The following is a 13,112-nucleotide window of genomic DNA, read 5'->3' on the forward strand; positions in this document are numbered from 1 at the left end:
TCAAAGCTTTCAGCTGGGTGCAGCTGACACCTCCCTCCTAGCAATCAGCTAGCCAGTTCCAGCCCCCTCTTCCCTCATTAAGTTTCTTACACAAACCTGCGTACCTGGGTCTTTCTGGATACATCAGGAGAGACAAGGACAAGCAGATGAAAAGAATGGCTCCAGAAATCTGGTGACCTACTTTCCCCTCAGCCCATCAGTCGGTATCTGAGCTTGGTGCCGGTATGACAACTGCTTTGCCTTTACATAAATGCCTCAGCACATTTATCGTCCCCCTTCCTAATTAGAGAACACGGTGTTTGGAACACCAGGTGCTGTCTGGCTAAGACCTATTTTTTTTGTTTGTTTTTTTTACATTGTTTTTCAAGGGAGACTTTTTTTTTTTTTTTAACTGGCTCCAAATTATTGGTGATTATCTGTCAGGATGTCTTGGATGTGTCTTCTCCGGGACTGAGCCAAAGAACGAACTTGTTTGGAGATAAATTAGCTTTTAGAATTGCTATGTAAGTGACAATAAGCTTACTGTAAAAATTAGCTGTGGTTGGTAGATGTAAACTACTAAGATCAGTTTAATCTACATTTTGAAAGATGCCTTTTGTAGTTTCCCCATTCATCTATCTTATATCCTACTACTTGGTTTTTCCCTATAGTATATGGAGCCAAATATAATGAACCCTTCCATTTGCGATTCTGCTGTTAGGTACCCACTAACATACCTGTAATTTTACTGTCAGACGTCCTCCAACACAGTAATCTGTCCTGAGTTGCCCCTTTGGTGGGGGTGAGAACCTTTCCCTCAGAGGAGTATGGGACTGTGTATTCTAATTAGAACCTGAATGGTCCCTATGTGATCGGTAGAGACTGGATCCTGTTTGTTAATTGTGCCGAGATCATTCGACAATGGTTGATGTATCGCTGTGGTTGGCTGAGCAAGAAGCTCTGTTATTTTCACAGTGTGATAATCAATGCTCCACTGAACACAATTCCTTTCAAATATGCCCATTTGCTTGTCCTCTGCTTAATTGAACAATTGCAATTACTGGTACATACAACTAAATGTTAATTTTTTTTTCAGATTTTTTCTCTCTTAATGATTTTATTTACAAATTGGAATACTTTATCATATTCTCCACACCAAATTTCCCATCTGAATCAGTGTGATATCTTTAGCCCAAAGACAGCATTTTTAAGAAGCATTTTCCATTTCTTTTTCAAAATAATTGTGTAACATGTAGAAAGCTAAGGACTGTCTTCAGTTGCTTTAGTGCTTAAACAACTATATAGGCAAGAGATTACTAATAAACTTTCAGTCCAAGGATTATTTTGTTTAAATAAGTGTAAGAATAAGACAAGAGGACATTAGCTTGACCTATATTGGATGTTTAAGAAAGTAATCAAAGATCGTTTGACTGAAATATAAGTTAATCGCTAATAAGTAAAGGTAAGGTATAATCAGTTTGGAAAATCTGGAAAGTTCAGCCAAGTATCGAGAGTGTTTAAATGATCTCTCATAATCCTGCCCAGCCCAGGACAATCACCGTTAACACTTAGGTTCATGTCCTTCACAGGTGTCTGGGTTCTCCCTTGGGGATATGCTTATACCAGCTAACCTTTAACATCCAGCCGGGGTTGGTATTCAACCTCCTGTCTCTCTGGTGTGTTTTGTACTTCCGCTTTGATACTAAGCTTTCATTAACGTCCACTTTAGATGGTTAGATTTGGGTAATTGCTGTACTGGTGTGGTTTCACAGTCGGGTGTCCCCGAGTCGGGCTCCTTGGCATTCCTAAGTCCACTTTCTCCTTGTGTTTTAGGGTGGTTATGCTGCATACCGCTACGCCCAGCCTACCCCTGCCACTGCCGCTGCCTACAGTGACAGGTAAGGGTCTTTCTTCTCGTGCTTGACGGCTACTTGGAATTTAACTTAGCTGATGAGAGACGAGATTCTCGTCCAGTCTTGGTGTACATGCATGACTGCTGGGTAGGCGGCACCCAAAAAGTTAAGTCCCATGATGAAGCAAAACACGGGGCCACGTAGAGAGAGGATGAACAGTTAAGTCTAGTTCATGCGAACCTCTTGCCCTTCTCTGCTAAGACACAAAGAAAATGATAAGCTTTGTTTGTACATAGCTCTCGTAATCCCTGCGACAGAACACCTTGCATGTTCACACGTACACTCCCCGTGCAAGCTTCTCACGGTCTTGTCCGTGAGGCTATGGTTTCTTCTAACTCATAGGAAGACAACCAGAAGATGATCCTGCAGGGTTATCTCAATTTCAAGCACCCCATTTCCTCCTTTTTGTTTTAAAACAACTTTTTACACCCAGGAAAGCATTTTTTTTTTTTTAATCCAAAATAAAGGAACAGGGGAGGTGTATCCAGTGTCCGATACTACTAAGATAAGCCAACTCATATTCGTAACGCACCCCACACGTGAAGATTGACAGTGAAAGGGACGGAAGTGGGTTGAAGAAATGCGGAAGTCAGACCGGATGGCAGGGGTGGGGGATGCCGATTACCCAGGCTTAACAGATGACTCGGTGCCTGAAATGGCAAGCCACAGCTATTTTTGTATAGGTGCCTTGAAAAAAGAAAGTATGCGTTTCCATATTGAATGCAACTCGTTGGCTCTGTTTCTCGAGGACGTAAATGTGAATGTTCAGATGCTGTGCATGCTCAAATGTCATGGAGGTTGCTTACTTTGGGTAATGACTCCTTTAATTTAAAAAACACGTTTCACGAATAAAGCAGCGATGATAACAATTTGCATGTATGGCTGAGGCATGCTGGGTCAGACAGGTAAGCAAGGCGATGGATTTGACCCCTGAAGGGGAGACGTGTCAGCAGCCACTGGTTCTCCCACCTGGCCTGTCGTGACCTGGTTCCTATCTTGGTTTGCTGTGGTGTGCTTTCTCTGCAGTTCCATTCCATTTCTCACAAATGTGTCGTTAGCTCATTGTAGCTACAGAATTCTTCTGAGGTGTAATGAAGCGAAATAAATGGCTGAACCTCTAAAAGCTGCACTTTGAAGACCCCATGCATAAACTCGTAATAAATGGCTCCTTGGCAAGGTAGCATAGAGATCTACCGTCTGGTTGTATGCAGGTTATTATTACTACATTCTTCTAAACAGTCATAAAGAGTCTCGAGGCCGGAGGGAACCTCCAGAGAGATCTAAACAATTGTCAGGTTTCAGTTATAAACACACAAATTATCCAGTTACCCCATAATCAGCTGTCAACATGCTAAATATGTTTTATGTAAGTTGCTATCTTCAATACACTCTGACACTGGATCAGGAAAATGGAGAGGGTCGATAGGGCTAATAAAAATGTCGGCCATCTTGAAATACTGGAGATCATTCTACAAATGAAAAGGTTTAATGCTCTTAAGCTCTGTACGCCGAAGATTCACCGAGTATCAATTGTCATGTGGTTCATCTACAACCCTTAATTATTTTTATGAAAATATCTCTAGATACTAAATTCTCAGACACACTCTTTGTACATAATTAGAATCCCAGTAACTTTAGCCTGCCATATAATTATAAGAATCTTCGACAGATTTATTTTATTGGATTTTCATCTTGCTTCTCAGTATCAGTGCATGTACCCCCAAGTCAAAAACAAGGTTAATTACAGAGATGTAATTTAAATTGCTTTCTGTAATAAGGCCAATCTAGACATTTGAAAAAAATAAATAATGTTGAATACTATTCTTAAATAGAATTACTTGAGAATCTGGCCATCTCCGTTTGCATTCATCTAAAAATTAAGTTAACATTTTGCTGCATTTGGGAGCACCATATATGCAAATATATGTATAAAGTGTGTTGTTTTAACACTATTAAGATTCTCATTGACAACATGTCCTACTGAAAAATTGCCCTCACTCTTGGATTGGTAAATCTTGAATAACTTTGCAATTCCCACTTGAGTGTAATAGTTTCAGTTGGTGAAACCAACTGACTGTAGACTTGTCCGTGTAATTGGCCTCTTGCTGTTCATTAAAGAAATTTGCATGTTAGGTCTTCTTGGTTGCTGTGGAAATTGATTACTAGCCCTATTTAACTTTATTATAAGCAAGATACTTGCCACTTATGGAAATATTGCATTGAGGTAAATGCAGCAATAGGTAAATTACCAGAAAACAATCTTTAAAATGTTATTCTGGTTTGATTTGTAAAGTGCATTTATGAAATGATGGTCCTTCCTTTTATTTTTAGTAAGTAAGCAGAGAAAGAGAAGGAAGACCGTTTTATAGAAGATACATATTTGGGGGAAAATGTAAAATTACCAGAATAGTTTTTGCATCTAGATTAAAGATGCCAAGTATCTAGAATTTATCTTAGGGCAGCTGTGTAATAATTTATTTTTATGGGATTACAGTGTATTAGTAGTGATAGATTCTTAGTTCCTGTTCTAGAAGACAGGCAGGATATCAAAGAGGAAAAACTTCTTAACCCAAAGATACTCCTCCAAAACAGGAAGCAAAATCAGCAGGAAGTGAGAATGTTTTGGTAACGCCTACTAGTTGTCAACTCGATCGAAAGAGAAACTGCAGCAGACTTTCCCTGTAATTGTGAGTCACTCTTCAGATGTCTTGAAAATGAAAGAAATTTGGTAGAATTTTACCTTTTATTGGCACAAATTAAGCCCTCATCAAATTAAAGATTCAGGGACCTTTGGAAAATATTGAACTCCAGTGACCTCAGGACTGTCCAGAAGGTCCTTGATGGGCATCTTGCAACTCCCTGCTCATCATCTTTTTGGTTAAATGATCATATGCTGATTATCTCAGAGCACCTGAGGGTTTCTGAATGCCGACCTCCAGAACGAAGACCATCTGGTGTGGGCAGAGATCTCCCCTAAAGAAAAACACCTGACTGGACTAGGTGATTTTATAGTCTCGCTGACAAATTTAATGGGAATAGGCAAACATCTTTTCTTGGCATTTAGGAAACATTTGGTAAGCACTTGACCTCACCAAATCTTTATTTGTAATCTCGCTTTGATTTACAAAAAAAACCAACTATCCAAACTCTCAAAGAAGATTGTTTCCTGAGCTTGAACCAATCAAAGCATGGCAGTGGGGCCGATGGTCATCTGGTCATTGCATGCCACTCGGTGTTGCTGATGTGTCCGTGAAACATTCTGGATTGGACAGGTCCATCATCACATTAGCTCAATGAATGGCTTGCTTGACTTAAGCGTGGGGGCAGCCTTCTCTTTACTGATTGGCTCTTGGTTTCTTTGTGTATTATGAGTTGGTCTTTGTTGCATCTTTGAGCGGCCAGACCAGGAGGTGGGGAAGGGGGCAAGATTCCCCGTTCAGCAAATTGTGCCACAAGTACTAGGGGAAATACGTATGATGTGTACATAGCTTGGATAAAAATGTTAGCTCACCGGAAAGGCAGGCATTTGTCATGTTTGTCCTGCTTGTTGACGTTCTAACATCTAACAGTCGGTGCATGAGGACATCCCTCCACATTAGGACAGAGAGAAGTACATACGGACCAGCTCCAGGAGAAAGTAATACAAAGCGGTTCACTCAGAAATTTCAAAACCACCCCATCGCACTGATTGCCAGGGGCCACTTCTTTCATGTGAGACGTGCATTTCCTTTACAGATCCCCGAAGGTCAGTAGCTTTTGACATACAATGGTAGGCCTGGCCATACAGATGACCCCAGGCTGAGCAAAAGAGACAGGCAACAGGGCTTTGTTTTATTTTCTACCTCTTTTTGTTTGTTCATTTTTTGAGAACTTAGAGTTTCATTGGTAGCATTAGACCGTATCGTATAAAATTGCTGTTTTTGTGTGACAAAAGTGGTGGAATGTTGGCAATTTTATATAGCTCAACTTAATAGACACCCAGTTAAAATGCTGTAATATCAATGATCTTCCTCCCTGCATTCGAAATATATATATGTATACTCATATATATATATATATGTGTTGACATATATACACGCACATATATGCACAATACATACACACACATACTCACATGCACTTTAGGAGCACACAAAGGACTAATTAGAGTATCTAGTTAAATCTTAATACAAGGAGGCCAAGACTCGTCAAGTTCAGGCAGTCACAAGCCACATGCTACAACATGATTTAATTCTGATACTCATAACCTATGAATAAAATGTTCTGTTTCAGAGAGAAATAGATTAGTAGTTCTTTTTAAAAACTCAATAAGGATAACTAGGCATGTCTGTGGGATCATGGAGAAACTGGTCTACTATTTTAAATTATATAGGTGATAGAGATAGATAAAAAGATGATGATAAATAGATATAGATCATACATACATATGGGTGGATAAATAAATGCATGGATAGACAAATGGATGAATGGATAGAGGGAAAGGTAGATAGATGATAGATAAATAGATACATAGATATATAGGTGGTCAGGTGAATGAATGGAAAGAGAGAAGGAAGAAAAAGTGAAAGGAAAGAAAGAAGGGAGGAAGGAAGGAAGGAGGGAGGGAGAAGGGAGGGAGAGAGGGAGGGAGGGAGGGAAGGATGGAAGAAAGGAAGATAGCAAAAGACCATCACTCTACCATCTTATAATATTTCACTATAAACTTTAGCTACATGAAATAGGACTGAATTCTTATACACAACCTTAGTTTGAACTAAACCGAAGAACTAAAGAGATTTGAGTGCATTCTTTGAGTGCAAGCTATTCTTTCTCTATTTGAAGACTGTTTACTTCCTGGACTGAGAATAAATGTAGAGAGATGCTGTCATTAAAATAAAGCTGATGATTGCATTTAGAATGAGAGACCATTTGATTTGGAGTCCTTATCAAATGATATAGACTAAAAAGGGATTGTCAGCCTATAAAGCATATGAGCAATGTGAATGGAAAATTTAATTTACCATTTTACAGGGGTTTTTTTTTTCTTTTCTTTTTGTAGAAAGGTTCATTTTAAAAATATTGTTGTACTTTAGAGTCTTAATGATTTTACTTTTTCTCATTGTGGGATAGAATAGAGAAAGCTTCATCCGCAGCTAATGCGACTCCCTAAATGAGGGCAGACAATACAAAGCAGACAAAAGAGAGGACTCTCATTGTTTCTCCCATTCCTCTTATCTGAATCACATTCCGTAAGAGTCGAAACTGTTTCCGGTTACGGAGCAGTAGCAAGCCTCTGCACCTCTTCTCTGTGACGTGTGTGCAAGGAGAGATCTCAAGATCTCATCCTAGTGCTTTGTTTAAAGCACTCCCTCTCTCTCAAGGCCATTTCAAGACCTGACGACGGCCTCTGATGACATATTTACTGGGTTACCAGGACAGGAAAAGAACAGGGATAATGTAATATGGCTGTCAGCTCATCTGGGGATTGCTCAGGCTTTATCCAGGCTTCTTTCTTATATGCTGTTAAAAAATAGCTTTTCTTTTATGAAATGATGATGACAGCCAATGGTAGCCTTTTTTTCCTCATCCAATTTTGGTTTTAATGTTTCTTACTTGGCAAATAAAAGTCGGCAACTCTATGATAACTTCTCTGTTATATTTTATTTACATGTTCAATTTTATTTTTGAGACATCCACTATTGAAAAATCAGAGCGAAAACATTGTCAAACTTGGTGTTGCCAAGGACGGTATTCTCAGATGAACAGGAAATAAGGGCTCAATTCACAAAGGCTCAGAGTGGATAGAAGACAATTCTGTGCCATCTCCTCATCTGAGACAAGGACCTGGGGCAGGAGGAAGCCATTTTTGATTCAGATTACAACCTGTTGAGTCGAAACATGGCAGCGAGCAGCAGTCACCACTCTGCGCCTTTTTATAAGTTGTTGATTTCAATTTTTTATCTTTTCTGCTCTTTTCACTCATTCCTATGAGCTCGTTTGGGTTCTGCGATTTTACAAAAGATGCTCTGTCAACTCGTGATAGAAAAGTAGCAGAAATGAGTCATTAGTACCTTCATTTACACCCTTCCATAGCCCATATATATAACGCATAAGTATATAATATATTCCTATTTTTATTTACATTCTTATTCTTTTTAGCTTAAAGTTTACTCAGGAAGAGAAAGCAGAGCTAGTTATTTTAGACAGCTTGAGGATAACTAGGAAAATTTCTAGTTTAAAAAAGTCTTCTGTTAATACTCATTAGATGGAAATTGAGGACTTTATTATTTGCGCTGTTGATTAAGACTTTTCGAAGTAGGACATCAGGCGAGGACGTTTGACATAGTAGATTCCTACGATAATGATAACAATAAAATAGCAATAAAAACGATGGCTATTTATGGAGTCCTTACTATGTGATAGGCACTGTTCTAAGTGCTTTACAAATATAGTATCATCGAGCTGACACGCCAACCCTGTAAGACTAATGTTGTTACCTCCATTTTATAGGTGGGGAAGGCAAACTCGGAAAAGTCGAACGAGTTGCCCAGCTCAGCTCGAAAGCTTAAGTCCTATGCCCTTAATCTCTAGACTTTATTGCATCTTAGTGCAGTAACCTTGAGAAGTAATTTCTTTGTGCCCCGTCACCTTATCGGTTATGACTATATTAACCTCACCTTACAGAGTGGTTTGGACGTTTCGAGACAATATTTATGAAATATCTAGCGCACAAAGGGCAATACATGAAATATTCTTGTTTTATTTTCATCTATTCTCATAAGATTAAGAACTTTAATTCTGGAGAGAAAGAACGAGCTTTGAGGAAATCAAAAATATCTAGGTTATTTCCATTTCACCTGAATCTCTAAAACTTAGCATTTGGGATCTGTTGTTTCTTTAACAGTTTCTGGAGTCATTCGAAGCGTTCGGGTAGAATAGTGGCCAAGCCTGCTAAATTGACTACAGTGTAGTCAAGCCTTTTAAAGTGTAATAGGAAAAAAAAAAATAAAGTGTGATAGGTAGGGTTATGTGCAAACCTAATTCTTTTTAACCTACTGAGTTCCAGGAATAATTTATGTTTGTTTGTTTCTTGCTTCGTTTTTGTTTCTTTATGGAAAAATTTGTCCGCGGGCAGCCTACATCAACCCTTCAATTTATCAGCTCTCCAAAGTTTGGAATGTGATATGTCAGGTTTTCTTAAAGAAAGCAGGCTTCCATTATCATTTCTGCTACTTCTTTTCCCATTCACCATGTAGATTTCTATTTTGAAATTCATTTTTTGGGTAGTGTCTCTTGCGTGTCAGGTGCTTTTGTAAGCCATTGAGTAACACAACCCGGTGAGGTAAGCGGTAGAGTTAGGGTGAGGCTAACATGATTATCCAAAATGTGACACTTGTGACAGAGATGGGACGTACCTTTAATTACCCCGGGGCACCAGGCTTCAAGTAGGATTGTCCCAGAACAACCAGAACTGTGTGCTCATCCTAAGCAGAGACTTCACTGTGCAGATAGGAGAAGTGAGACCAGACAGGGTGATATGTGCCCTGGAAGTCCTAGGACTAGCCTTCCAGTCCAACGTCTGTTAGTTCAGGTCCTGGGCTATTTCCATCCCTTTATGCTTCTGTTATGAAGTCAGGGCAAAGGCATATTTTCAGCTTCAAACAGTCATAACTAATATGTGACTTAATGATTCAAAAGTGAGTGAAATTTTATCCTTGTCAAAACCACCAGTAATTTCTCTATTTTCCCTATGGGTCAAATAATTCTACTGGACATTCATCCAAAAAAAAAATGACAATAACTAAAATAATTATATTTTCTACCAACTTGCTCTGTAGAATAACAATTATTTCATTTGCCAACAATTGAAATGGCTCTGAAATAGTGGAGGAGAGAATATGTATTTCTTGACAGTAGCATCTATGTGATTTTTGAAACTCGTATTTATAGATGCAAAGCTCTCAGCGCTAAATAGGGATATGGCTATTGCTGATAGATTTCCCCAGTTTGTCTTATTTTAAGTGTACAGACATGTGCACGCATACATACACGTTAAAAGAAAAAGTGCTCAAGTTTTTATTTCAAGAACTAATTGCCTTTGGTCCATAATCTATAATAGCTTCTCAACAACTGTTATGCACTATTGGATAAATATGTAATTGAAGCAGTTAAAAAAAAAAAAAGAACGAACGAACGAAGTCTGTAGTAGTCAACAGACTGGACCAACAAGGAGTTGGGGAGATATTAAAGAAAATTCCAAACCCAATAGACCATAGCTGTCACAGCCATGTGGGCAGACACTTTTGCCGGTGACAAGACAAGATGTAACAACTCCTTTGGTCATGTCATGTCCTAATTACACGCTTTCAGGTTGCAGATCATTAACTTGATAGGCCACAAAAAAGCAAATAAAAACTATCTTTTAAATAGCACCATCAGGGGCTCTCAGCTGTGAAGGGTTTAGAGGCAGGTGAGGAAGTCTGATGCTTCCTAGAGGCAGGTGAGAAACCTGTGATGAGGATATGTGACACTTGTGACAGAGACGGGACGTACCTGGAGGCTTCTGCGTGAGCCATTTCCGTTGCAGATAAAGAATTTCCTCATAGAAGACAGTATTCCAGTCAAGTACAAAGGGATACATACACGGTGAAATCTTAGCTTATGACGCATTCATGACTGTGACAAAATTTAAACCCACTCCATTTCTTTGCCTTTTTTCTTATTGTCACTATGAGATATACTATAGACTCTATCTTTTGGGGTAAGAGAGAACTTCTCACTAAAAATTTCTAGTATTACCTTTAAATGTATCAAAGCAAATTATCTGATTCTGTACCTATGAAGAGAACGTTGAATTCTTTTCCAGAAGAACTGATTTCTATTTAAATGTGGCCTATACGTTATTTCTGGATTTGCGTGTAGCACCTGCATGTGAACAGTCATTGGACAGAAATGAATGACTTCTCGAGATTTGTTTCCTCCTAGCTTGAGAATGCAATGATTGATTCCTCTGGAATTAGATTCTCCTCAGAGCCACAGTACATTTATTTCATATTTAATTAACATACAAAACATTTAGAGTAGAGATCACTATCAGGGTTTAGGGGGATGGTAATTTGGTAAGTGAGAGCTTGAGGAAATCTCTATAAAGAGTAACTAATGCGTCAATTTTGTTATTGTTTCCTGGCTTATTCTTGCTGCATTATAATGTGTGAATGTTCAACTAGATCAATAAATAGATTGTGGGGAGTTGAGACATAATCAAAGTCAAACACCCTTTTCCCTTCATTATCTTAATCATTTAGATGGAACAGTTTGGGCCTGAGATTGCAGATAGATGCCACACATCCGATAACTTGCATTGGTGGTTCCCAATGCTCTTTTGCAGCCCTGAAATTCCTTTAAAAAGAAAACGAACACTGTGGATGCTTCTAGCAGCCTCTCGATCCCTGTTTCCTTTCGCGGTCCGCTGCTGTAGCTTGAAATTTCAGATTGTATTACAAGAGGAGGATTTATTTTCTTCACCATCTCTGCATCGTAAGAGGGTTGGTGGACTCATTCCGTTAAACAGAAGATGAGCCCAGGTGATGGGATGGGGCCACTTTAAACACGGGTCCTAAACAGTGAGAGCGCCACAGCTTCCTCCAAATGAGAGCTTCTCCACTATTCCTTTTGTCATTCTCTTTGATTTCTCCATCTCAAACTTAAAACAAGCAGACACAAGGGAAAGAAGTGGTGACCTTACTCTGTTCGGAAGGTTGGAGTGACCCATTTTAGGAGTTCTCAGACCCCAGCTCTGCAAAGTCCCCAGACCAATGAAATTGGCCTTACCAAGCCTTTGTGAGATATGCAAATCCGAAGCCCCACCCCAGCCCCGCTCTATCGGAATCTGCCTCGTCAAGATCCCAGGGGGATTTGCAGGAAGCCTGAGAAGCACCACCCCAGAGGGCAAGCTTCAACTCTACCCCAGTACGCAGAAAATGTCAACACAAACCTTGTAGGATGTAAGAATATGTGTCTTTGTAAATAGTTGGTTTATAACCATCTCCTCTCTACTTTCCCTTCTTCAATGAGAAAAGAGTCATCATGGGTCACGCATCCCTCACAACCCATTCTGCTGCAGCTTCTTCCCTCAACTAGCCTAGGGCCACAACTAATCATTTACTTTACCCCAAAGACCCATGGGTAATGAATGTGATTTCATGCTAATATCTCCTCAGTGGTTGTGAAATAGACTCAGACTAACGTAAGCCACACCCTGGAAAAGTCCCATCTGATTTCTCATCTTTTTGAGCCTCAGTTTTTTTCATCTGCTAAGCAGGGAGCATAATACCAATTAGAATGAGAGAGAGATGAAAATGAACATACTTCATAAATTGAGAGAGATGGTGAAAATGCATAGAGTTATCAGTAACTCAATTGCAAATGGACAGATACTTGAGGGTGTATATTATTCTTGGAAAGCATTGAATCTGTGCAGACGAGAGCAAGCAAATGAAATTAAATCCATTTAAAAATGCAAATCATTTTTAGACTGTGCAATCTCCAGGACCCTCTGTAACACTAACATTCTGGGAACCTGCATGTTGCTCAACAGCCCACAACTTAAAATTGGCTTGATCCGATTCGAAGCAAGTCTGCTTGTTATACAATAACATACTCATTGTACCTATTCTTTGATAGATGCATGCATTAGCGAATCTTCACTATGCACCTACAGAATATGATCAGAGACTTAGATGTAGACTAGGTTCTGAACTCAGCATAGTTACTAACTACTTGAGACCCAGGCCAGCTAATTGACCTTTTTGATCATCCACTTCCACATCTTTAATAGGGCTACTGAGTGACGCCTGCCTCATTGGGTTGTTGTGAGAATTGTGGTCATGAACAAAGTTTCCTTAAATAGCACCTGACACTAAATGACACTCAGGATATCATCCTCATCCTCATCCTCATCGTCATCCCTAAACTATGAGGAGTTTTTTGTTTTGCTTTTGAGTCCAAATGTAGGTAGTTGCCGAGGAAGGAGATTTTCTGAGTTAGAATAATTTTTTGACTACAGAAGTTTTTCTGTTTTGTTTTGTTTTCTTGACTTTCATTCTAGAAATATAGAAATAGATATATATATATACTTGAAATCTGCTAAGAGAGTAGAACTTACGTGTGCTCACCACACACACACAAAGTAACTATGTGAGGTGAGGGATGCGTTTAGCTTGACTGTGCTAATCATTTTAC

At 39.2% G+C, this 13,112-nt stretch overlaps 1 protein-coding gene across 1 annotated transcript in view; it reads left to right on the top strand.

The window, feature by feature from the left end:
* Window positions 1-13,112, top strand: part of RBFOX1 (RNA binding fox-1 homolog 1) — a 342,312-nt gene that overhangs the window by 305,745 nt on the left and 23,455 nt on the right. The window contains exon 11 of the mRNA XM_039885290.1: window positions 1,813-1,877. Within this exon, the coding sequence (XP_039741224.1) occupies window positions 1,813-1,877 (65 nt within the window). The remainder of the gene's footprint in view (window positions 1-1,812; window positions 1,878-13,112) is intronic.

This window comes from Pteropus medius, unplaced genomic scaffold (genome assembly GCF_902729225.1).
Source record: "Pteropus medius unplaced genomic scaffold, Ma_sr-lr_union100, whole genome shotgun sequence".
Lineage (NCBI taxonomy): Eukaryota > Metazoa > Chordata > Mammalia > Chiroptera > Pteropodidae > Pteropus > Pteropus medius.